The 25,724-nt window shown below is 39.9% G+C and overlaps 1 protein-coding gene across 1 annotated transcript in view; it reads left to right on the top strand.

The window, feature by feature from the left end:
* Positions 1-25,724, top strand: part of JADE3 (jade family PHD finger 3) — a 55,037-nt gene that overhangs the window by 3,208 nt on the left and 26,105 nt on the right. The window contains exons 2-3 of the mRNA XM_073664446.1: positions 19,388-19,449; positions 20,069-20,151. Of these exons, the coding sequence (XP_073520547.1) occupies positions 19,401-19,449; positions 20,069-20,151 (132 nt within the window). The 5' untranslated portion in view covers positions 19,388-19,400. The remainder of the gene's footprint in view (positions 1-19,387; positions 19,450-20,068; positions 20,152-25,724) is intronic.

Below are 25,724 nucleotides of genomic sequence, written 5' to 3'. Positions count from 1 at the left end.
CCAACTGCTAGGGTCAGGGTTAATGGGCGGACATCCAGACAATTCGCTCTTCATAGGGGGACCAGACAGGGGTGTCCGCTGTCTCCACTGCTTTTTGCTTTGGCAGTGGAGCCCTTGGTGCAGACAATTAGAAAGTCAGCCTCGGTCAAGGGGTATAGATATTGATTTATAGAAGAAAAAATAGCTTTATATGAAGATGATGTGCTGCTTTTCCTGAAAGACCCTCATGAGTCCTTGCAGGGTGTGATGAGCATCCTTGGGAGATTTTGGGCTATATCGGGCCTGGAAATTAATTGGGAGAAATCCAACGTTCTAGCTGTGGACGATGGTGGTGAAGACCTTAGGATAGAGGGGGATGGTAATATGTTGGCGGTTGTGCAGCAGTTCAAGTACCTGGGCTTTCAGGTATCGCTCCCGCTCTCGAGCTATATATAGACCTGAATCTGATCCCACTACTGGGTAAGTTCAGAAGCAAGTGGGGGCGTGGAATAGATTACATCTATCAGTGGTGGGGAGGACAAACCTGATTAAAATGGTGCTAATGCCCCAGGTGCTGTACGTTCTGCAGAATGCCCCCATATGGTTACCTATACGGTGGTTCCGTACAATCAATTCTATATTTAGGGATCTTGTATGGGGGGAAAAACAACCGAGGATTAGATTGAAAATATTACGGAGGCCCAAAGATGAGGGGGGCTGGCTCTCCTGAGCCTGTGGATCTACTATCTAGCAGCTCAAGGTCAACAGCTGAGGGGATGGAGAGAGGCAGAAGGAACGGGTTCGGTGTCACGGATATTGACTCACGTACTGGGGAGAGATTTATTGGTTCAAGGACTGGAGGCAGGTAGTTTTAGGAAACTGGGACTGTCATGCCCCACTCTGGCCCTGATATACAAGGTATGGGAGGAGATTAAAAGGATTAGGGGAGTGGAGGCCCTGACTAATTATTCCCCTATATGGCAAAATTAAAAACTGCCGGAGTTTGACAAAATGGGGAAATTTAAAAACTAGACGAGGAAAGGAATTCAATACATGGCCCAATTACAGGACTCGCGAGAACTAGTGACTTTTGAGAAACTACAGGAGGAATATGAGTTATCTCAGATCTGTAGATTCCAGTATAGACCATTCTGTCACTCTTACATAGTGCCGGGTAAGACTGCTTCTATGAGGGTCCAAAAAGACATATTAGTGGACTGTGTGTAGTGATGGGGGAACAAAAGGAGTTATGTCAGGTATTTATAAGGACTTAATCCACACCTTTTTAATCAACTACCCGATTAAGGCTAAAGAAAAGTGGGAAGACGAATTGGGACCGATAGAAGAGGATAAGTGGGAGGTGATTATAGAATACATACCCCAATTGTCACTGAGTGAGCCAGGTAGACTCTCACAAATATATGTGCTCCATAGAGTATACAGGACCTCTGAAAGACTAAATAGGGCAGGACTGAGACAGACTTCTGAATGCCCTCGTTGTGAGGCCGATGGGGCCGGGATCTTACATATGTTGTGGCAGTGCTCCAGACTAGACTCATACTGGACAGCGGTTATTAACACTATAGAGGGAGTGTATGACTGTAGAATTGAGAGGGATCCTGTGGTTTCTATTTTAGGTTATGTGGAGGAGATCCAGATTCAAAATCAGTTCAAATTGGCGATAGCTAGATTGTTATACATTGCACGTAAATTAATAGCCAGGCATTGGATAAATGAAGAACCGCCGACGATACAAGAATTTTTTAGACAATCAGACTTTATTGTAAATATGGAAAAAGGTATTTATGCCAAAAGAAAAAAGGAAAAAAACGTTCAATACATTGTGGACACTGTGGTTGGAGAGACGATGATCCCGAAAGGAGGATGTACTTTTGAGTATTTGTTGTTGATGTTTTTTTTATAAGGGGGGAGGGGATGCGCTGTAATTTGAAAATATGTGACCTTGTTGGACATTGTAATGTCTGAACTCTGTTTCTTTGTTTGAATTTTGTTAATAAAAATTTATCTGATTAAAAAAAAAAAAGTAAACCTTATATAGGCTGCCATAGCTCTCGGTTGTGCCAGTCTAGTTTACACAGAACGATGCAATGCCGAGAATGATAATATTTTGTGTTGCATAAAAGATAATTTCACCCGTGATGTGCCTAAAAGAGGTGACCAGTCCATTCTTCTGGCGACTTGTGGTTGGAAGCTGCTGCTGTTTTATATATATAGAATGTAAAAAGAAAAATATGCCACAAAGCACAGAAAAGACATGTCAAGTAAAACTCCACTGTCATTTTCTTGAAGCGTCTTTCTACAGCGAAAACTATGCAGGGACGCTGGTATTACATGTTGAGTATTTGCAGCAGAGTTTTCTACACCAAAAACAAAAGTTTTGACAGGAAAAATTATGTGTAAAATATGCACATATTTGATTCTTTTTTGTGTTTTTTTTCAATGTGTTTTTGTTTGCATTTTTTCCTCCCCATTTATTTGAACAAAAAAAACACGCTGAAAGAATTGTCAAGCTGCAAGTTTGGAAAAACGCTTTGATTCTAATCCACAAGGAAAAAATAGGCAGCATGTGCATGAGATTTCAGAAATCTTTCACTTTGCTGGTACTGTAAAGTGGAGCATTGTCTTACCCTTGTAAACCATGCAGAAAAAATGTGACAAACGCAGTGTGTAAACCAGCCTTAACAGTGGACAATCTCCATTTACTAATCCACCAGTTCTACACATGGCCTCATAGTCATCTACTGTTACTGGGAGATTACATGAACTTTACAGTTTTGTGGAAGAGATATATTAAAATTTGTCTACCCCTTCACAATATGCAACTTGGTATTTACACTACGTCAATTAAAATAATCAGATGGCTCCTTGGTTCCAACCAATGTGTCATCCAAATGCTGTCCGTTTTTCACTAGCAGTTGATCGAAGAGTTGACTTTTGTTTTCATACTAGAAGAGTGGATGCTACATGGATTGTAAAAACTGACAAACGCATCAAAAATGTGTGGCAAAAAATGTGAATTCAACCAGAACAGGAACCTGTCAAGTAAAAAACCCCCGCTATTAACCTTCAGATATGGGGTTAATCTGCAGGTTATTAGTTTGATAATTTTGTTTCCCTTTAACCCCCTTCAGCCCCAATCTTGTTACCTTCCTGACCAGGCCAAATTTTACAATTCTGACCAGTGTCACTTTAGTTAGTAATAACTCTGGAACGTTTCAACAAGTCAATGATTATGAGATTGTTTTTTTTTTTTTTTCCTGACATGTTGCACTTTGTTAGTGGTAAATTTAGGCCAATATTTTTTTTGTTTATTTGTGAAAATTTCAAAATTTTGGCAAAAATTTAGCAGCTTTCAAACTTTAAATTTTTATATCCTTATACCAGTTAGTTATGCTGTACAAAATAATAAAAAACATTTCTCATATGTCTACTTTACATCAGCATCATTTTTGAAACATAATTTTATTTTTTTATTTTTAGAAAGGTAGAAAATTACCAGCAAAATTTACAAAACCGTTTTTTTTAGGGATCGCATCACGTTTAAAGTTAATTTGAGGGGCTTATATGACAGAAAATACCCAAAAGTGATACCATTCTAAGAACTGCACCCTCAAAGTGCTCAAAACCACATTCGAGAAGTTTTTAAACCCTTTAAGCACTTCACTGGAACTAAAGCAATGTGAAAAGAAAAAATTAAAACTTTAGCATTTTTACAAGGGTAACATTAGAAATTGAACCATACAATTTTTTTGTGCAATCTCTCCTGAGTACGCCAATACCTCATATGTGGAGGAAAACTACTGTTTGGACGCTCGGAAGGGAAGGAGCGACATTTCACTTTTGGAGCGCAAAATTGGATGGAATAGATAGTGGATGCCATGTCGCATTTGCAGAGCCCCTGATGTGCCTAAACAGTGAAAACCTCCCACAACTGACTCCATTTTGGAAACTACACCCCTTAATTGAATTTACACCCCTCTGGGAATTAATCTACAGATGTAGTGTCAATTTTTGACTCTATGGCCGTTTTCCAGAAACAAACGGGCAGTGGAAGTGGCAGAGTGAAAATTGTAAATATGCCATTGCAGTGCCCAGCTTGTGCTTCTGGAGCCAGGCACCCGTAAATTAAGGGGCTCTCCTCACTACATTAACATGTCAAGCATGTGGACGCTAACTGCGGTTTTGGCACATTGTGGGGCTCAGAAGGAAGGGGATCATTTGGATTTGGGGGCGCTGATTTCACTGGATTTCTTTTGTTGGGAGCCATGTCGTTTTTCCAGAGCCTTTGTGCTACCTGTAATGTGGAATCCCACTATATTTCTGTTAACAGATGACAAACCCGAGTGGGGACTTTTTTTTTTTTTTTTTGTGGGTTGAGTTGAAGCTTTTATTGGTGGCATTTTGGGGTACAGAGCATTTTGTATCCGTTCACATTTATTTAGCGATCTACGCTGTGCACTTACATTGAGGTTTCCGTCTAAAATCTAAAAGATGTTATTCAGATGAAACCTCCAACTGATCCATTCACTATAATTGGGCAGCGGAGTTGCTCCGCACTCCATTTGGCCACTGTTAGCCGTGTCTGGCTTTTCAGAGGTGCACAAAACTGTGACTGACCGCAATTTTGTGCTTGCTTAAAAAGACCTAACCCCCTCCCCCCCCTGCTGATACCGCTGGATCATAGGCCAGACTGAGTCCACAGTGTTTCTACCTGCCTCATTATAGGGAATCTTCCGTCCGGGGTTTCGTCTAAATACCGTATTTCAGATATTTATTTACTCCAATGTTAATGTGAGCCGAGCCTTACAGAGATCTTTGGGAGGCAGAATAAAGAAATCAACAGCAGGTGAAGAATTGGTGTTGTTTATTTTTTACGCAGTTCCTCGTCCAGTATAAGTGATTAGACGACTTTATTCTTCAGGTCAGTGCGATTGCAGTCATGACAGATTTATTTTTATATTTGGCTGTTGTCACACATTAAAAAATGCTTTTATTTTAGAAGAAAAAGCTTTTGCATCACCATATTTTGAGAGCTATAATTTTTCTATATTTCTGTCGACAGTCATCTATGGGCTTGTTTTTTGGGGGACGAGTTGACGTGTTTATTAGTGCCATTTTTGGGCACATCATTTTTTGATTTCTTTCTATTTTTGGGAGGTAGAATGAGCAAAAACTAGCAATTTAGGAATTGTTTTGAGTTTTTTTTTTTTTTTTTATGCCGTTCACCGTGTGGTAAAATTGATAGGACAGATTTATTCTTCAGGTCAGTACGTTTACAGCGATACCACATTACATCATTTTTTTTAATGTCTTGACACTTTTACACAATAAAAACAATTATATAGAAAAAATAGTTTTTGTATCTCTTTATTCTGAGAGCCATAGCTTTTTTATTTTTCTGCTAATGGAGCTGTATGGCTACTTGTTTTTTGCAGGACAAGATGACTTTTTAAGCTATACGTTTTTGATCAATCATGTTTTATTCCACTTTTTTTGGCGGTTTAATGAAAAAGCATAGTTTTTTGTCACTTTTTTATGGTGTTCACTGAAGGGGTTAACTAGTGTGACAGTTCTATAGTTCAGGGTTTTTTTTGCATACGGCGATACCAAATGTGTACTTTTTTTGTTTTTACATACATATTTATTTGTATAATAATTTTTTTTTGTTCTTTATTTTGTGTTTTTATTTTTTACCCCTTCACCCCCGGGCAATTTTCTTGTTTTTGCGCTTTTGTTTTTTGCTCTCCTTCTTCCCAGAACCATAACTTTTTATTTTTCTGTCAATATGGCCATGGGAAGGCTTATTTTTTGCGGGACAAGTTGTACTTTTGATCGACGCCATTGGTTTTACCATATCATGTACTGGAAAACGGAAAAAAATTCCAAGTGCGATGAAATTGCAAAAAAAAGTGCAATTCCACTGTTTGGATTTTTGGGTTTGTTTTTTTACCATGTTCACTAAATGCTAAAACTGACCTGCTTTTGATTCCCTAGGTTATTACGAGTTCATACCTACCAAACATATGTAGGTTCATTTAAGTGGTGAAAAAAAAAAAGTTTGTTAAAAGAAAAGTCACCATTTTCCATTTACAGAGACCCATAGCGTCTCCATTTTTTTGGGATCTGGGGCCGGGTGAGGGCCTATTTTTTTGTGTGCCGATTTTGACGTTTTTCTTGATACCACTTTGGGGTAGATCTGATGTTTTGATCATCCGTTATTGCAGCGACTAAAAAAACGTAATTCTGGCGTTTTGTTTATTCTCATTACGCCGTTTACCGACTGGATTAATTTTTTTTAGATATTGATAGATCGGGCGATCCTGAATGCGGCGATACCTAATATGTGTATATGTAATTTTTTTATTGTTTTATTTTAAATGGGGCGAAAGAGGGGTTATTTAAACTTTTATATATTTTATTTTTAAAAACCTTTTTTTTTCTTTTACTTTACACTTGCTTCAATAGTCTCCATGGAAGACAAGAGACTGCGATTGTCTGATCGCCTCTGCTACACACAGACGATGATCAGATCACCGTTGAGCATTTCTGCTATGAGCGCCGACTGCTGGGCAGCGCTCATAGTCTCCCGGCAATGACAACCGCGACGGTTTCCTGCAGACCCTGGATTGTCATGCCGACCCATGGTCATGTGACATGGGCGCTGATGACGTCCTTCCGGCGCGACGATGTTAAATTCCGCTGTCAGAGATTGACAGCGGCATCTAACATGTTAACAGCTGCGTGTGGATCGTGATTCCACCCTCGGCTGTTAGGGGCACATGACAGCTGATCAGATCATCCCTCATGTCCCCGGAAAGGTGCGGGCTCATTGCCGGAGCCCGCACCAAAGGGAGAGACTCGACATGTCGGAAAGGGGTTAATATATTTTTACAATCTTTTTCTTTTTTTTTTACTTTTTTATTTAGGGACTTTAAATTTTGTTACAATGATTGCTGATGTAATGCATTGCAATGCATTATACCTGTCAGTTTTACACTGACAGAAGCCTCTTAGACCATGCTCCGGGTATGGTCTAGGCAGGCCACCGTAGCTGACAGAATACTTGGTAGCCATGTGACCTCCTGCTGTCATGGCAACCATTGGTCCCCCGTGATGACGCTGATTAGATGGGAGAGGGAGCCCCCTCCCTCTCCCAGCCTTTTTAACCTTCAACTGGTGAGGTGGGGTTTGCCACACCCCAGGGAATTTTTGTTCGACTGCCATTCATTGAAAAATGCTGGTATGAGGATACGTGTCTCACTAGCTTCCATCCATTTGTGGGTGTCAACAATTTATTATACTCATGTGTAATCAATCGCCAATAAGAAAACGATTAAAACAAATGTGATCTTTGCATTTTCTGTAAAAATAAGAGATCTCTAAACACTGGGGTATAGGAAACCCCACCTCACCAGTTGAGGGTTAATGCTGTGATTGCTATTGAATGAGGCCTAAAAAAACGTATTCTGATACTGCATGCACCGCACTGCAGTTTCACTCTGAATTTATGTGGTTTTAATCACCATACATTTTATTGGTTGGATTTTCATGATGGTTTTATCTGAGTTCTGATCCAAAAGCCCTCGCAAAATTGTCAATTGTAAAAAAAATATAAAAATGTAAATACTGTGCTTTTAGTTGCTGCTTCTTAGTCCATTCATGCAAATGGAATAAATCCACACGTAAACTGCATAATAAACGCATGTGAAAGGACATGCCGTAGCTGAAAACCACAATGTGTATAAGCGCAGCATTTGAACACCTTTTGCTATCCATGTGTTGACATTAATTTTTATAGGAAATTTATTTGTGTGGATTTTAAATCCACAACATGTCATTTCTTTGAATTGTCACACTGGATTTTCATTGTTTGCAATACTTAGGTGAAATCCTTTCAAATCTACTTCAAAATCTGCAAGGTTTTTTTGTACCACAGGTGATGGTAGCTGAACAGTGGCAGTAAGGGCTTTTATAATTGTTTTAGTATGTTCTATACCATTGTGTACATAGCAAATTTTCTGTATATCAGGACTGGACTAGTCCCAAGATCCTCATAAGCCAATTTATCTAACAGGTGTGTAACTGATTTGTTTTCTTTTGGTCTTTGGAAACTTATTGTCTAGCTGCTATAAAAATATCAGGCTCCTACAATTTGTCCACCCCTCTTTGTCAGCACTGGTGGAAAATGCAGAGCAGTAAACATGATCTGTCTCATTCTAATAAGGGTTTTAGTTTTTCTGCCTTCTTCTCAGACATTTGTAATGTAATGTGGGTTATTTTTAAGGAAATTACTGACCTGTTTGAGGTGTATGGTTACCTGGTTGTTCATGCTATCCTGAAATCATCTTACCCCATACATTGCCAGAGTAGCTCTATAGTGACCCACAGTGCGATCCTTGGCATCACCCGACACACCTGTTCTCAGATTTTCTTCTACATTCAGATTGTGACTTTCATTCTGCCTTTCTCGGGCCAGAACAGTCTATTTTAAGGAACAGCGGTTTTATCAGCTGTCTTCTCAGTTTAGATTTGATGCCTGTTACAGCAAACTGAAGAATTCACATAAGAGTGCTCCAGCTATGTCCATTATAGATAAAAAAACCGATTGTACATTTATACACAACACTACGTTTAAAAAATATGTATTCTTCACTACATTCTTTTTACTAGTTTGGAACTGCGATTTGGTACTTGGACTGTATAGATAATCAGATGAGAGAAGTCAAGTGGATGTGGTCATTAGGATGTCTCAGTAGTAAAGCTCACACTCTACACCGTCCTCTATGGCCAAAATTGTGGTCCTTCCTCAAAATCAAAGCAGTTTAACCAACAGAATAAAAACTAAATAGGTGTGCTGCAATCTCACATATTACACTGCAGATTATGCTTAGTCTGTACTGTCCTAAATTGAAAGTGGTGTTAAGCATTTCTTTTAGTCTGGCTTCAAATTCCCCATGCTAGTGTTACAACATCTAAGCCTGCACCACAATGAAGGCTAAACACTGGGAATAGGTGTCACTGGCAACGTTTTCGGATTGTTTCAAAACAGACTGTCACTCTTCTTCCTAGCAACGTTTTGCTCTCACACAAAGACAATTGCTCTGTTACCTGACATACACAATTACTAGAATATACCCGCAATTTTCGACCAGGGTGTGTGCACATGCTGCATGGAAACTGCATAAAAAAGAATGCATTATGTTTTTAGTCCTTCACATTTTGGTTCTAAAGAGCAGATATTAGACTGGTATGTACTACACGCTCACTTCATAGGCTTTACCAGGCAAAATGCATAGGTGGAGCACCGTGTATGCTTCTGGCCACGTGCCTGCTCTCAAAGATACCATTGTGGACTAGTCCCATACCGAATATCTGAAGAACGACACCATTCCGTAAATGCAGTCAGACATCATTGCAATTTTCTTTTTTCTAAAGACCGAAATATAGCACTAGAGATGACCAAGCACATTAGATTCAAAATTGTTTTTTCTTTTAAATGATTGTTCAATCATCTTACCGATACAGCCATTCATGTTTTAGACCACACTGGCTAGAACCTGACAGCTGATACATGCTACCCAATCCATATATATATATTTTTTTTCAAAAAGTGTTTTTTTTTTTTTTTTTTTTTTTTTTAAATTTCATTAAAATTCTTTATTCTAGCCGTGTATTTATTGAAAAAGCGGCGACCATTTTACTATGCAGTTAGTAATGGGGGCGTCTTATAGACTCCCTCCATGACGTCTTATAGACTCTCTCCATTACTTACCTGGGCTTCATGTCAGCCGCCAATACAAGGCTGACGTGAACCCCAACCCCATTACCCCACTCGCCACCGCTACAGTGCAGTAGGAAGAGCAGAGGCTAATCGCCAGATTTGGCGCATCTTATGGATGCGCCATTTCTGGTACTTCTGAGGGGTGATATTATTAGCCACGGAGGGGGCTAGTATTCATGGCCACTTCCTTGGCTATTAATGTCAGCCCGCAGCTGTAATCTAGCCAGTAAAGGCTAAACAAACAGCTGTGGGCTGATATTAATAGCCAGGGAACGTTTTTGGCTAATGGCCCCGTCCCCGGCTATTAATATCAGCCCCCAGCAGTCGGCTTTCCCTCTGCTGGTTATAAAAATGATGCGGGAGTCGACACATTTTTTTATTTTTTTTTATTTTAGGCTCTGCTCACGCTCCGGACGTAGCAGCTCTTTGGATGCATATTTTTGCTGTGTCCAAAATGTTGCATTCTATTGAACGCAGGTAAATCCACATGTGTTCACTGAACCTTGCGAATTTACTACATTCAATACATTCTAGTGGTCAAAGTTCTGTTGCGGAGACTAGCGACTCTGCAAGAGAATTTGACATGCTGCGGTCCTGAAAGACGCGCCGCATGTCCGTGTCCACGGGTGATCCGCAGCCTCAGGTGCACACATAGTGGACATGGGATTTCTAGACATCCCATCCACTATGCTTTAACATCTGGACGCTGCAGGTTTGACGCTGTAGAAACACGCAGCGTCAAACCTGCAGCTGCTCCTGATCGTGGCCACGTACCCAAACTCACCCGCAGCATGTCAATTTCTGTAGCGGACACGCTAGTCTCCGCTGCAGATTTTGACTGATTGAAGTGTCATTATATGTGATAGATTCACATTTACCGACAACAAAAGTGCGGCATTAGAACACCGCGTTTTGGACAGAACAAAAATGCGCTGCATCCAAAACGCTGCTGAGTGCTGATCGGGCGGACGTAGCAGTTAACGAACTAGCTGTGAGCAGTTAATTATAGCCAGGTACCATATTTGCAAATGGCACCTTCCCATGCTAAAAAAAAATAGCAGCTCACAGCTGCTGCATAAATTACGTGAATAGAAAAAGCTAATGAAGATTGGGTGAATTGGGACTAGCTGACACTCGGCTCTTTTTTGTTTGGTGATGACAAGGTGTCAATCAGACCTTTTCGTGACCAAACCTAAGTAAAGTAAAGAGTTAAATAAACACACAGATGCAGAGCACTTTATTTGAAATACAACAGACATTCTTTAATCATTTAAATTAACCAATATACTCACCCCAGTTCTGAAGGTCATCCAAGGGTTTAAGTTATGTCTCACCAAATAACTTTATTTAGCTCCAAAAAGCATTCATTGATGTACAAAAACGCTTCAAAAAACGCACGGAATTTCCGCAGCGTTTTTCCTGCCAAGGAGATGCAGAAACGCTCAGGAAATTTCTGCTTCAAATCCTGATCGTGCGCACATAGGCTAAAATTAAAGAAAATAAAAAGAAACATATTTGGTATTGTCCTGTCTGTAAAAGTCTGGTCTAAAAATATATGTGGTAAACACAATAAGTAGGAAAAAAAATTAAAATGCCAGAATTGCAGGTTTTTGGTCACCATTCCTTCTGTAAAAAAATAAAAATAAAATACAGTAAAAGGAAATCCAAAGATGTTATATGGATCCCAAAATATCATCAATAAAAGTATCCGCTAACCACACAAAAAGCAAGCCCTTGGACAGCTCAATTGACAGAAAAATAAAAACGTTATTGATCTCTGTGGCGACACAAATTAATTTGTGTGGGGTTTTTTTTTCTTGTTTTTTTTCAGGTGTTTGTAAAAAAATAAAAAAATAAAAAAAATATATACATATATGCAAGTTTTGTAGTGCCTTAATTGTACTGACCAGGGGAATAATGTAGCCAGATAATTTTTTACCATATATTGATTGTTGTAAAAGGAAAAACCAAGAAATAATGGCGGAATTGTTTTTTTTTTTTTTTACCATTTTATCCCACTTCAAAAAAAAATTTCTTTTACATTTTATGGTAAAATAGTGTGTTTTTTTCCGAAAGTACAAGATAAAAAAAGAAGTTTTGATACGGCTGTGTAGATGCAAAATAAATAAGTCATGCCCCTTGGAAGATGGGGAGGAAAAAGTAATCTGGTCCTTAAGGCACTTGTCCACCACTTTATCGTTGATGACATCACTGTCTGATCGGTTAGGGTCCGACACACGGCACCCCTGCTGATCAGCTGGTGTTGGTGGCGGCTGCCGGAAATGCTCAATTGAATTGCAGAGCTGCTCTGTCGTCTGATAGTGTCCGCGGCTGGGTACTGCACATCCGCCTCCTATTGAAATCAATAGGAGGCTGATGTATAGTGCTCGGCCGTGGCCACTATCGGTAGACGTAGCAGCTGCGTACACAGGCAGAGCCGTTGAGGTAGGTGAGTGAGTGGCTGCAGTGCTGTTGATGTGATGTCAGCGCTGCTGCCAATATTGGACAATGAGTAAAACTGTTTATTTCTATTTATAACAAACTGTGCCAGAAACTTGGGGTTTTCAGAAAGGCAGCAGTCACCATTACATTTTATAAAAAAAAAATGCTTAGATAAACGATCTTTTTAAATTTTAAGAGAAATTATAAAATTATAAGAGAAATTCACTTTTGCCTCCTGGTTGAACTTGCACGCTATAAATCCCATGATTGATATAGGAGATGGCAGTTTGTGCTCATAAAGGTCTATGGAGGGGGGGAAGGCGCTAAAAGGAGACGCAGACATTCAGCTGCAAGTTTTCCTGAAATTACTGTTATGGCTTACTATTAAAAAAGTTGTACAGCATTGAAGAAGCATGTCTTATTTTCTTTCAGAAACAGTGCCATGCCTGACCACAGGTTGTGTGTTGTATTGCAGCTCGGCTCTATTACTTCACTGGTGCCGAGCAGCAGTATCATTGACAGGTATGGTTCTGTTTCTGAAAAGCAAACATGGATGGCACAGGAGTTGTGCCCATGCCATTATAAGTAGGAGCCGACTGTAATACGTGGGCAGGCTCCTGCTGCATGTGCTGAAACCAGACATCACACCGATCTCAACACTAAGGCTGTGTGCCCACGTAGCGTTTTTCAAGCGTTTTTGATGCGGAATTTCCGCAGCGGAAACGCTTGTAAAACGCTTGGTAACCCGCACCCCATGGTCCCCAATGGGATTCCGCAAGTTCTATGCACATGCTGCGGATTTTTCCGCAGCGTTTATGCTGCGTTCAAAAATCCGCAGCATGTCAATTAATTTTGCGTTTCCGCAAGCAGAATTGCCTTTGTCCAATGCATAAAAACGCAAGGCAATTCTGCATGTGGAAAACGCGTGATAAACGCGCGATAAACGCGTGCGGAATTCCGCATGCGTTTTTCCGGGAGAGGACTTGCAGAAATGAAGCAGAAATTTTCTGCTTCATAAATGCAACGTGGGCACATAGCCTAACTCCAGATGCAGCTGTAAATGGTGACCGCAGCCAATGAGGTATTAGACAAAGGTAGATCGCTCCCTTTGTCAGACCATCAACATGCCCGCAGCACAATTGCGGGGAGTCAACCAGTTGCTGTGGCAACAGGGCGTCCAACAATGGCCTCCGTTTCTGCCATTTCCCATAGCCAATCCTATCCCGCCAGGAGGCGGCCCTGATAGGCTAATTGTCAGTCAGATACTGACAGGTTAGATAATGTACAGTGTTATCAATGCCATCAATAGATCGCATGTTCAAGTCCCCTTGTGGAATCAGTAAGCATTGCAAAAAGAAGAAAAAATGTTTTTAAGTGTTAAAAAACATATTTTGTATTGTCGCATTCTTAACCCGTACTGTAAAACTATATAATTTGTCATACCATATGGTGAACATTGTGTATGTGTGTGTATATATATATCAGCTGTATGTATTTTAAAATTGTACCAGTAAAAAAAAAATACCATACATCTCAATATGCAAAACAACAAGTTCTTATACAGTTCTGTAAATAGAAAAGTTAAAGTTAGTGCTCTTACAACACAAAGACCAAAAAATGGGATTCTTTTTAAGTGATTTTTCTTGTAAAACAAAGTAGTAAAAGTAACATAGGATTACATTGATACCCACTTTATACCATCAACCCACAGAATAAAGGTAACATGTCAATTATACTGTACTCCATAAAAATTAAAATGTGAAAACCATTGCCGATTTAATACTTTTGGTTCATGCTTCCTACCAAAAACTGTGATCAAAAAGTACTATGTACCAATAGTGGTACGAGTAAAACTGCAGCTTGTTCCCCCAAAACACAAGCTGTCATATAGATGCATCTATGGAAGAATAATAAAGTTATGGATGTCAGAATATGGTGACCAAAAACATTTTTTTTTTAAAAAAAAGTCAGTGCAAAAATAGCAAAACATAAAAAACACCCCACTATATAAATATGGTATTGGTGTGCTCCTTTCAACCCACAGCATAAAGATAACATGCCAATTGTAATGAATGGTGATTGGAGTTTTAAAATAAATAAATAAATAAATAAATAGAATTATTATTTTGCCTCTCTTAGAGGTTATAAAAGTGATTTAAAAAAAAAAAAGTCACACTTTCCACAAAATGGCACCAATGAAAAGTACAGCTTACTGCGCAAAAATAAGCCCTAATATCGCTTCGCTGAAGGAAAATTGTGAAACTTGTCACTCTAAAAATTCGACGACCCAGTAACAAATGTTTGTTTTTTTCAAGAGTTTATTAATTGTACAAAAGTAATAAAACTATAAATGTAGTATTGTCGTATTTGTACTGACCCAGAGAATAAATGTAATACTTTTTTTTGTTTGTTTTCAGCCTGGTGAAAAGTGTTAACTTGTAAAAAAATAAAAAAATAAATTCTGCCATTTGTTTTTTTTTTTGTGTTTTTATGTTCCTTCCAAATCAGTTAATATAAGCGTAATAAGTTATATGTACCCCATATACAACTCATCCCCCATAAAACACAATTATGGTAACAATAGAAAAAATATGTACTGGCATAAAGGGCAAAACTGGCTGCATTGCCGAGGGGTTAATATTTGTGGCTAGCAGATGTACATGGACATGACACTATATGGCATGTATGAACTATCAGGGCTGTGGAGTCTGCAAGCCAAACCTCCGACTCCTCAATGTCCATGACATCGACTCTGACTCCTTCATACATGGCTCATGTTTAAGTGATAAATTTATTGTACAGATTCATCTCAGCTAAAAGTCTAGACCCTTAGATCAGGAATAGGACAGACATTTATAGGACATTTCATAACTTTCCCAAATTCTTATGAAAAAAAATATTCCCCACAAACTTCATTGAACTACTTTAGACAATTTATTATATATTTTAGGAGTCGGAGTTGGTCTATTTTATACCGACTCCACCAAAATGGGCTCCGACTCCACAGCCCTGATGTCTACACACATGTTCACTAGAGCTAAACATACCACCACCTCCTGATCCAGATAATACTTTGGTCATGGAGTTGACAAATGTCTTGATAAGGTGCGGGGAATTAATAAATATTAAGCTGTTCTCTTGTCTTTAGTAGGAAAAAAAAGACACCTGAGAATTTGAGCACACATTAGATCTGATGGCAAGAGGGGTAAAACATAGAGAACATTTCCTTCATGCAGGCTATACAGGGGGAAAGATGAGTAAGAGTCGGGGATCTTCCTGCTTCTATTGCATCTTCACCCTCATTTAGGCTAAGTTCACACAAGCATTTGAAAAATCGTCCATTTTTGACATTCGAATGACATCTATTTTTCACATCCACAATTAAAAAAATGGTAAAATGTCTCATCGTTCTTATTTAGTCTTTGGTTTGTCTCTTATGGTTCACACACAAGTCATTCACTGAGCACTCGCGCTGGACAAATGACCCTTTCCTAGTGAGACACCTTTTTCAGTGAATGTAATACACACGGGATGTTGTCATGAAGAAATGTGCTAACATTCATTCTGTACAAATTACTGTATGAGGCTTAAATCTCCACCGGTAGTGAAGACGATGATGAAAAGCCGCTTTGTTACCATTCAGGATTTCCATGACTAGAACGTTTTTTTTTTTTTTTTCCTGGTTCATGTGTCTGCAGCTGCCATTTTTCCAGTAGCTCTTCACATGGGTTTCTATTGCAGTCTATATTTTTCCACCTTTCTATCAGGAAGTTCCTTCACAGTTACCTATTGGAATGAATGTAGAAGACATCACAGGAAACGTTAGTTTCCTGCTAAGATTTTCTTGGTTAAAATCAAATTAACTGATACTTTACAATACTTCACGGCCAAGTTCTATGTCACACTACTGCTTGTCTGGCAACAATCAGGGGGAAGCATTTGGAATAAGAGTTAGATATCCAGTTTACCTGTAAAATATATACTTGCAATTTGGAAAATGTGTATGTTGGTGCCTAGGTCTCTTCCAGTAGCACCCAGTAATGATATGGTATGGGAATGTGCACATGTGTTTTGCTGTAGAAAAATCTGCTGGAAGTACTTGAATGTTGGTAGGAAAAAAATTGTGTAAAATACATGCGTTTTGTGTTTTTGCGCTAGTTTTTGATGCTTTTTTTTTTAGTTTTATTGGTGAAAAATGCTGCAAAAATGTTAAAAGAATTGATTAGCTACTGATTTGAAAAAACGCTTTGCTTATTTTTTCCTTGTAGATTAGAACCACCAGTGTGTGCATGAGATTTCAGAAATCTCATTCACTTTTCTGGTACATTAAAACTGTGGATTTTTTTTGTCCCCTGCAAAAACGCAGCGTGTGAACAAGCCGTAAATGTCCTGCACGTCGGAGGCCCAGGTTGCTCCCCCATGTCACTTCCCAGTACAACTCAGATTAACTGTTGTGCAGAAGCTTGAGCTAACTAGGAATTCAATGTTCAACCTATTACCTATTGTGTTGATCTAGATAAAAACCCCATGAGACAAATGCTAATTGCCCCATATTAGGGCAATTGTCAATCAGATTAGTTCCCAGAATAAATGTCCAATAACGTAATATTACATTTATCAAGAAAGGCCCTCCTTGAATTTGGCCAGTGAATCGACCATCACAAAATCCAGCTGCAGAGTTCCATAGTCTTGGTGCTCACACACTAAAAATTAGTCTAAAACTATGAAGTACCACGGGTATATATACAGTGGGGTAAAGTGTTTGATACACTGCTGATTTTGCAAGTTTTCCAACCTACAAAGAATGGAGTGGTCTGTAATTGTTATCATAGGTATACTTCAATTGTGAGAGAGAGAATCTTACAATGTGATTTTTCTGGATTTTTTTAATGATTTTTACATAATTGATTTGCATTTTATTGCATGAAATAAGTATTTGATACAGTTGAAAAACAGAACTTAATATTTGGTACATAAACCTTGGTTTGCAATTACAGAGGTCAGATGTTGCACACACTGCAGCAGGGATTTTGGCCCACTTCTCCATACAGATATTCTCCAGATCTTTCAGGTTTCGGGGCTGTCACTGGGCAACTTTGCGTTTCAGCTCCCTCCAAAGATTTTCTATTGGGTTCAGGTCTGGAGACTGGCTAGGATGCTCCAGGACCTTGAAATGCTTCTTATGGAGACGCTCCTTAGTTGCCCTGGCTGTGTGTTTCGGGTCATTGTTATGCCGGAAGACTCAGTCACAACCCATCTTCAATGCTCTTACTGAGGGAAGGAGGTTGTTGGCCAAAATCTTGCGAAACATGACCCCATCCATCCTCCCTTCAATACAGTGCAGTTTTCCTTTCCCCTTTGCAGAAAAGCACCCCCAAAGTATGTTGTTTCCCCCACCATGCTTCACAGTTGGGACGGTGTTTTTGGGGTTGTACTCATCCTTGTTCTACCTCCTAAGGCTGTGTGCCCACAATCCGGAGTCGCTGCGGGTTTGACGCTGTGGACTTATGCAGTGTCAAATCCGCAGCGGCCATCTGTTAAAGCATAGTAGATGGGATTTCTAGAAATCCCATGTCCACTATGCGTCTGCGGCGCGTCTTTCCAGACCGCAGTATGTCAGTTTCTCCGGCGGGTCCGCATTCGGGCTTTCCCTATAGACTTAACCTCTGTGAGGAAAGTACAAATGGGGGAAAATTAAAAATATGGCGCCACTCATTTGCATAGATGAGCGGAAGCCGCCGGAGGCTCTTCCGCAGCGTCTAGGCCACAGGCCTGGACTCATCGAGGGCACATACCCAAACACTGCGAGTGGAGTTGATACCAAAAAGTTCTATTTTGGTCTCATCTGATCACGACCTCACATGCCTCCTCTTGATTATCCAGATGTTCACTGGCAAACTTCAAATGGGCCTGTCATTGTGCTGGCGTGAGCAGGGGGACCTTGCGGGACCTGCAGGATTTTAATCCATGATGATGTAGTGTGTTACTAACGTAATGTTTGAGACTGGTCCCAGCTCTCTTCAGGGCATTGACTAGGTCCTCCCGTGTAGTTCTGGGCTGATTCCTGACCTTTCTCATAATCATCCTTACCCCACGAGGCAAAATCTTGCATGGAGCTCCAGACAGAGGAAGATTGACAGTCATCTTGTGTTTCTTCCATTTTCTAATAATCGTGCAAACAGTTGCAGAGTAGGAGGGCTTCTTAGAGAAAAACTAACAGGTCTGTGAGAGCAAGAATTCTTGCTGGTTGGTAGGTGATCAAATACTTATTTCATGCAATAAAATGCAATTTAATTATTTAAAATCATACAATGTAATTTTCTGTTTTTTTGTTAGATTTTGTCTCTCACAGTTGAAGTGTACCTATGATAAAAATTACAGACCTCTCCATTCTTTGTAGGTGGGAAAACTTACAAAATCGGCCTTGTACCAAATACTTATTTTCTCCACTGTATATACCATACCCTTGTTTCCGTTACAGCAAAGTTATAAAGTGATAACTGCTACACTTATACTGGGGAGAATGATTCTCAATAAGTAATGTTGGAGTTCTCTAACATACAGAAAGTAAAGAAGTTATCATGGACAAATTTGTGCATCATGAACAGTGTAATTGTGATGGTTGTTTTTTATGCCAGCAAAAGATATTCAGGAAGGGTAAAAATCGTTAACAAAATGAATTTGTCAATTTTTACTGAAGTTTCCATTTGAAAGGCTCTTGTCCATCATAGGCTATACATAGCTGTAAAGAATTAACTTTCACTAAAGCCCCGATTCATCCAGCCTGTGATTTTTACGTCCTTGTTGATGAAGTGCTCTAGAGAGTAAGATGTGTCATATTCATTAAAAGGTGTGCACCTTTTAATGAATTTGGCTTATCTTTCAGACTTCCGTGCGCTACCAAAAGGAATGTACTGTGTCAGGTCCTGAAATACATCTTTGTTGTAATTTCTGGTACTTTTTGGCACAATTATGAGAATTGTGCTGGGCTGAGCTGTTTTTTTTTGAAAGGTAGGCGGGACTGTCATAAAAAAAGACAAAAGTTGCAAAAAATAGCATTTCTAACAGTTTTGGCAAGAACTGCTTGATAAATCGAGTCCTTGGTGGTTTGGTTTTCTCCCGTTACTGCTGTTTTTTAAAAAATGTTTTCTTTTTTTTTTGTAGAGGATGCGTCAGGATGAAGCGACATAGGCACCTCAGCAGCAGCGACAGCTCAGACAATGAAAGTGAGTACTTTGTGTGCTATATTACCCTAATCTTCACATAAGTATAGGTTGGATCCTTGTGTACATTACATATGGAGCTTGTCCTCACAAGACCAATAGCTGTGCACCTTACTGCCTTTTTCACATAATAGAAGGAAAAAATTGAAATAATCCTAACCCCAGATTATTTGTTATTTTCACAAAGATGTAAAATGAATTCAGTATTCTTCAAATATTCTAGTGCGGAGGTAGTCTGCTAGTTCTTGCTAGGCATATGCAACATTTGGCAGCTTATGATGTACAAGTATTGTACTGATGAAACCTTGGTGCATATGAACATGGCCTAACCATGCTCCTGTCATATTGCAGTTATGTCTTTCCGGAGACTCACACTTCAACATTTTATTCATCTGTTGCAGGTCTTTTAAGAATTTGTTTGGCCACATTTTTCTAAGTAACAAAAAAAGCTGTTAAATATCACATATGAGCATTGGCGATACTGAATGTTGTCGCAGTATGGCTATAATACCTATAGAATGTAGTGTTACTAGTTGGAGCATTTTCAAGTTCACTTTGTACAGTAAAAAAGTGCTGGCCCTTGTAGTGCACCGCCAGTAATGTAGGTTTGTTTTATTTACAGGTCCTTCCACTTCCTTTTCTTCCTGTTTTCAGTACAAGAATAAGGCTAAACTCACAACAGAGGATGAAAAGAAATCTGCCGAGGTATTTGGAGACACTTGAGAATTAATAGTACTGCAATTGGTTGCATGAATTTAGAAAAGAGTGGGGGGGTGGAGTGGTGAAAATTGCAAGCAATGTATCGCTTTGTATGTTGGAGGCATTTCTAATCACGGTTATTTTGTGCAGAAGTGCTGGACATCTTCAGTACACTTGTAGGGATGATTTAAGATTTGTCATAATGAGAAGTTTTTCATTGTTTAAAACACACAATAAATGTTGTGCGTGTCTGGCATATTTTGCTTAGTTAATCTTCCCAATTGTAGCTGCACAAAGTCTCTGCTGATATTTTTTCTATGTTTGAGGTTTAAAGCACCACTCTGGCATTTTTTTTAATTTGACTGCTGGAGAGGTATCATTAATGCATGTGCCCTGCCCCTAGTAAAATACTTGCCAGCCACCATCTTCTGCTCTACCCGGTGCCACTCTGGTCCCGTTCCACCATCTTGTGACGCAGCACCTGACTGGCTGGAAGTCAGCGCTAACCATCACAAGCTTTGAATGCAAGTCTGAGAAGCTCGTTATGGCTTTCATAGACTTGTATGGAGAAGCGACGTCCAGCTCGCCCAGCAAACATTTGTGGGCTGTTTACTATCTACATAAAGAGTATATGCTGTACTCAAAAGTTTACACCATGACCTTTTTACAGTGCTATGTTTTCCAATGAATGTCCATCATTTTCTCTTTATTGATAGTGCATCCACTGTCTGATTGCTTACAGTTTTAATGTCCCAGATCGTACCCCCTTACAGAGCAGCCGCCATTTAACTACCTGTTGGATCATGATATGTGGATGTATGAAACTGGTCAGAGTACGAACCGAGATGAGCAGACTGGCCTCAAGAACACTGACCCGAACTTGACAGCCTCTTAGGTGTATATGAGGCTGTTGAATTCAGGTCAGAAGATCGGCAGCCAGTCTGTGCATCATGATCTGTTCTCTAACCATATTACATGGATCTGTGAAACAGTTCTAAACTCCTCCACACCCCCCCTTGAAGTTTCGTTTTATAAGGTGGGGGCAACGTACACATTGTGTACTCAATTTCCATTTTGTGCATTTTCTAGTGGTAACTGCACATGGTACCCCGTGGAATCAAAAAAAAATATCTTCTAGATGATTTTGTGCTGGAGTAGATTTAGATAAAAGCAAATTATAATCCACAGTTTTATTAACCGCTGGTACACAGGCACATGTGTTAGTGACTCCGAACCCCAGGCTTCCTACAGTATTGGTTTCCATAGGGCCTCCAGCTGCTGCTGTTATTAAAGAAGTCCTCCCATGAAGATTTTTTTTTTAAATTAATCTGTGTATATGTGTATGTAGAGTAGTGATTGTTTTAATATACTCACTTACCGCTTCTCCGGGATCCAGTTCTGTTCTGGTCCTCTTCTAGGTGACGTCACTGCTCTTCAGACTCTCTCGCTCACTCTATGCTTGGGCCAGAAGTCTCATTTACAGTGTAAATCTATGGAGCCTCGTTATGACGCTCCATAGACTTACATAGAGTTTTACAAGTGTAAAAGGAACTTCTGGGTCAAACAGAGCACAGAGAGACTGAAGAGCAGTGACATCACTGAGAAAAGGAGTAGAAGAGAGGAGAGAGCACACATTCACAGGTTTATCAAATAAACATCTTCAGGGAAGGGCTTCTTTAACATATGTGTTACCACTCTAACATCTCAGTCCACATTTGAGAGCTTTATCACATTTTCCTTCTTAATAATAGACCTCAATGGATGCAGTATAGCCAGAGCCCATATCGCTGGTGATAAAGAAAAAGTTTTCCTTATAACATGTTTTTGCTACAGCGCTTTTAAAGCGGCAGTCTTGAAAATTGATATTATATATGTGGCTTTATATTCTAGAAAATTGAGTTTTAATTTTTCTCTCTCCACTCTGGTTAAAATAAATACGATAAAGTATGTGGGATGAGACAAACAAACTAGATTTTACATTTGCTGACTATATAGTTAATGTTAATTAATGCTAATTAAAACTGTATGCTCTTCTTGTACCAAAGCCACTTGGCAGAGGCACACAGCTAAGCTCCTTCCGTAGGTGACAAAAATGTAAAAATAGAAGTTAGGAAACATGCAGTAAAAACACTGATCTTTATATGCTCAAACCAAGAGCTTGCATGAATTTGTGAAGTGCCTCCAATAAAAAACACCAATCAAGTGATACAGGATGTCATCTTATCTCTTTTTACATGATTGTTAATAACAGTTGAATATATGTAATAAAAAAGAAAATTGAAATGAGAATGTAATTGTACAAATGAATACAATCCTTGTATATTGATACAAAATGAAAGCAGATGCCATGTGTCACGCCTACAGAGAATAGAAGCATATGGTATGAGGAGTGAAAATGGTGCATCATTGGCTTAGCTATTCCCAAAGTCTTGTCCTTCAGTTTGATGTCGTTAAATTTAATTTTCATTTAAACTTTTATTTTTTTTGGCAGCACAGTATTCAGAGATGTCATCATAATCCTATTGCTGGGGATCCGTCTCTAAGCACCCTCGAAGATCAGCTGTGTGAAATGGCAATGGTGCTTGTGCCAGCCATGTAGCCTCTTGAATGCTTACACTGCTTTATATACACTGCTCAAAAAATTAAAGGGAACACTCAAATAACACATCCTAGATCTGAATGAATGAAATACTCATTGAATACTTTGTTCTGTACAAAGTTGAATCTGCTGACAACAAAATCACACAAAAATAATCAATGGAAATCAAATTTATTAACCAATGGAGGCCTGGATTTGGAGTCACCCCCAAAATTAAAGTGGAAAAACACCCTACAGGCTGATCCAACTTTGATGTAATGTCCTTAAAACAAGTCAAAATGAGGCTCAGTATTGTGTGTGGCCTCCACGTGCCTGTATAACCTCCCTACAATGCCTGGGCATGCTCCTGATCAGGTTGCTGATTGTCTCCTGAGAGATCTCCTCCCAGACCTGGACTAAAGCATCCACCAACTCCTGGACAGTCAGTGGTGCAATGGTGGATGGAGCGAGACATGATGTCCCAGTTGTGATCAATCGGATTCAGGTCTAGAGAACGGGCAGGCCAGTCCATAGCTTCGATGCCTTCATCTTGCAGGAACTGCTGATACACTCCAGCCACATGAGGTCTGGCATTGTTCTGCATTAGGAGGAACCCAGGGCCAACCGCACCAGCATATGGTCTCACAAGGGGGTCTGAGGATCTTGGTACCTAATGGCAGTCAGGCTACCTCTGGCGAGCACATGGAGGGCTGTGCGGCCCTCCAAAGAAATGCCACCCTACACCATTAGTGACCCACTGCCAAACCGGTCATGCTGAAGGAAGCTGCAGGCAGCAGATCGATCTTCACAGCGTCTCCAGACTCTGTCACGTCTGTCACATGTGCTCAGTGTGAACCTGCTTTCATCTGTGAAGAGCACAGGGCGCCAGTGGCGACTTTGCCAATCCTGGTGTTTTGTGGCAAATGCCAAGCGTCCTGAACGGTGTTGGGCTGTGAGCACAACCCCCATCTGTGGATGTCGGGCCCTCATACCACCCTCATGGAGTCGGTTTCTAATCGTCTGTGCAGACACATGCACATTTGTGGTCTGCTGGAGGTCATTTTGCAGGGCTCTGGCAGTGCTCCTCCTGTTCCTCCTTGCACAAAGGTGGAGGTAGCGGTCCTGCTGCTGGGTTGTTGCCCTCCTACGGCCCCCTCCATGTCTCCTGGTGTACTGGCCTGTCTCCTGGTAGCGCCTCCAGCCTCTGGACACTACGCTGATAGACACAACAAACCTTTTTGCCACAGCTCGCATTGATGTGCCATCCTGGATGAGCAGCACTACCTGAGCAACTTCTGTGGGTTGTAGAGTCCGTCTCATGCTACCACAAGTGTGAAAGCACAACCAACATTCAAAAGTGACCAAAACATCAGCCAGAAAGCATTGGTACTGAGATGTGGTCTGTGGTCCCCACCTGCAGAAACACTCCTTTATTGAGGGTGTCTTGATAATTGCCAATAATTTCCATCTATTGTCTATTCCATTTGCACAACAGCATGTGAAATTGATTGTCAATCAGTGTTGCTTCCTAAGTGGACAGTTTGATTTCACAGAAGTTTGATTAACTTGGAGGTATATTCTGTTGTTTAAGTGTTCCCTTTATGTTTTTGAGCAGTGTATGTGCTATTAACGTAAATACCAGTTGATCTTAATAGGGTATTTCAAGACTTGAAAATCATCCCCTATACATACGATAGGTGATAACATCCTGATCATTGAGCGTTCAACCACTGAAAACCCTCAGCAGCTCTAAAAACAGCACTCTGCAGATCCCCATCTTAACTGGAGTACTTGGGTGCATTCATTCATTTATTCATTCACTATCTATGGAAATGCCGGAGACAGCAGACTATATTTTTTACTTGGTGTTTTGGTTTGCTGTATTAGTTGGGTTCTAATTTTACTGCTGTTTGTACATACACTTTAAACTGCACTAAAAAAACTTTTATAAATTTACATCTATACTTTGTATGTGTGATAGTATGTCCAAACCCCAAGACCGCAAGCTGATACAATGGGCATTTATAAACGATTGCTGAGATCCCATTACATCTTTAAAAGAGTATTTCTAGCATCTAAAATGATGTCTTAGCAATATGCTATCACAGCACTTCTTGATTGGTGTGGGTCTGGCCTTTGGGATACCCGTCAATCCTCCTTAGAGGCCATCGTGCTATTTTATGTTTTCTCTGCTTAGATGAGTAGTCAGGGCACTGCTGTGCAGGGTAAACTTAGGAGACTCAGAACTGCACCATTTCTGTGGCGTCTTTTAACCTGCCCAACCACAGTGCAGTGAAAGGAAAGCAGAACTAAACAAGTGCTGAGAACATTCATTGTCCGAATTGGTGATTGCCCAGATGTCTTACCCTCACCATTCATAAAGTGATAGCATATCTTGGCGATATACCATTACTTAAGAAAATGGCAATTTTAAGTGAATGGGTTTGAAATCAAGTGAGCAACAGTATCAGGCACAGTGATACTCATACATTTCTGCTGCTCAGAATGGTTTTGAGGAGTCAAAAAATCACCAATCACACATTGGTATGAAGTCCTAGAAAGTCCCTTTTTAGATTATTCTGTACATGAAGGGGTTACCCAGAATTCAGCAGTCTTTTGTCAAGTGCAGAACCTGTGCAAATTGGAAGGAAAAAAAATAAACCTATTACTCTACTTGTCTTAGGATTTCTTTTATTCTCTACCGCTAATCTCCCTCTAGGCCTGAAGACTGGCCGTCAGCGAGCGCCTGTCACCCAATGGCTGTGAGGCCACAGTGATTGTCATTTTCAGGCACGGTTTTCTCATCACCCCAGTTTGGGCGAAGCTTCTGAATAGGAGGAAAATTCTGACGGTCATAGACTATGATGTATTTTATTATATAAATACAGTATTACTGAGGATTGCCTCATGAATGGAATTCCCTTGGCACTCCTATCTGAACATAGATACCATTTAGATTCACAAATATGAAGGCTATATTATAAATTATGAAGGAAATGGC

Source organism: Phyllobates terribilis, unplaced genomic scaffold (assembly GCF_046119375.1).
Source record: "Phyllobates terribilis strain yellow unplaced genomic scaffold, ASM4611937v1 Scaffold_2__4_contigs__length_985480577, whole genome shotgun sequence".
Lineage (NCBI taxonomy): Eukaryota > Metazoa > Chordata > Amphibia > Anura > Dendrobatidae > Phyllobates > Phyllobates terribilis.
The sequence above is the reverse complement of the archived record's forward strand: the minus strand, read 5'-3'. Positions and strand labels throughout refer to the sequence as shown.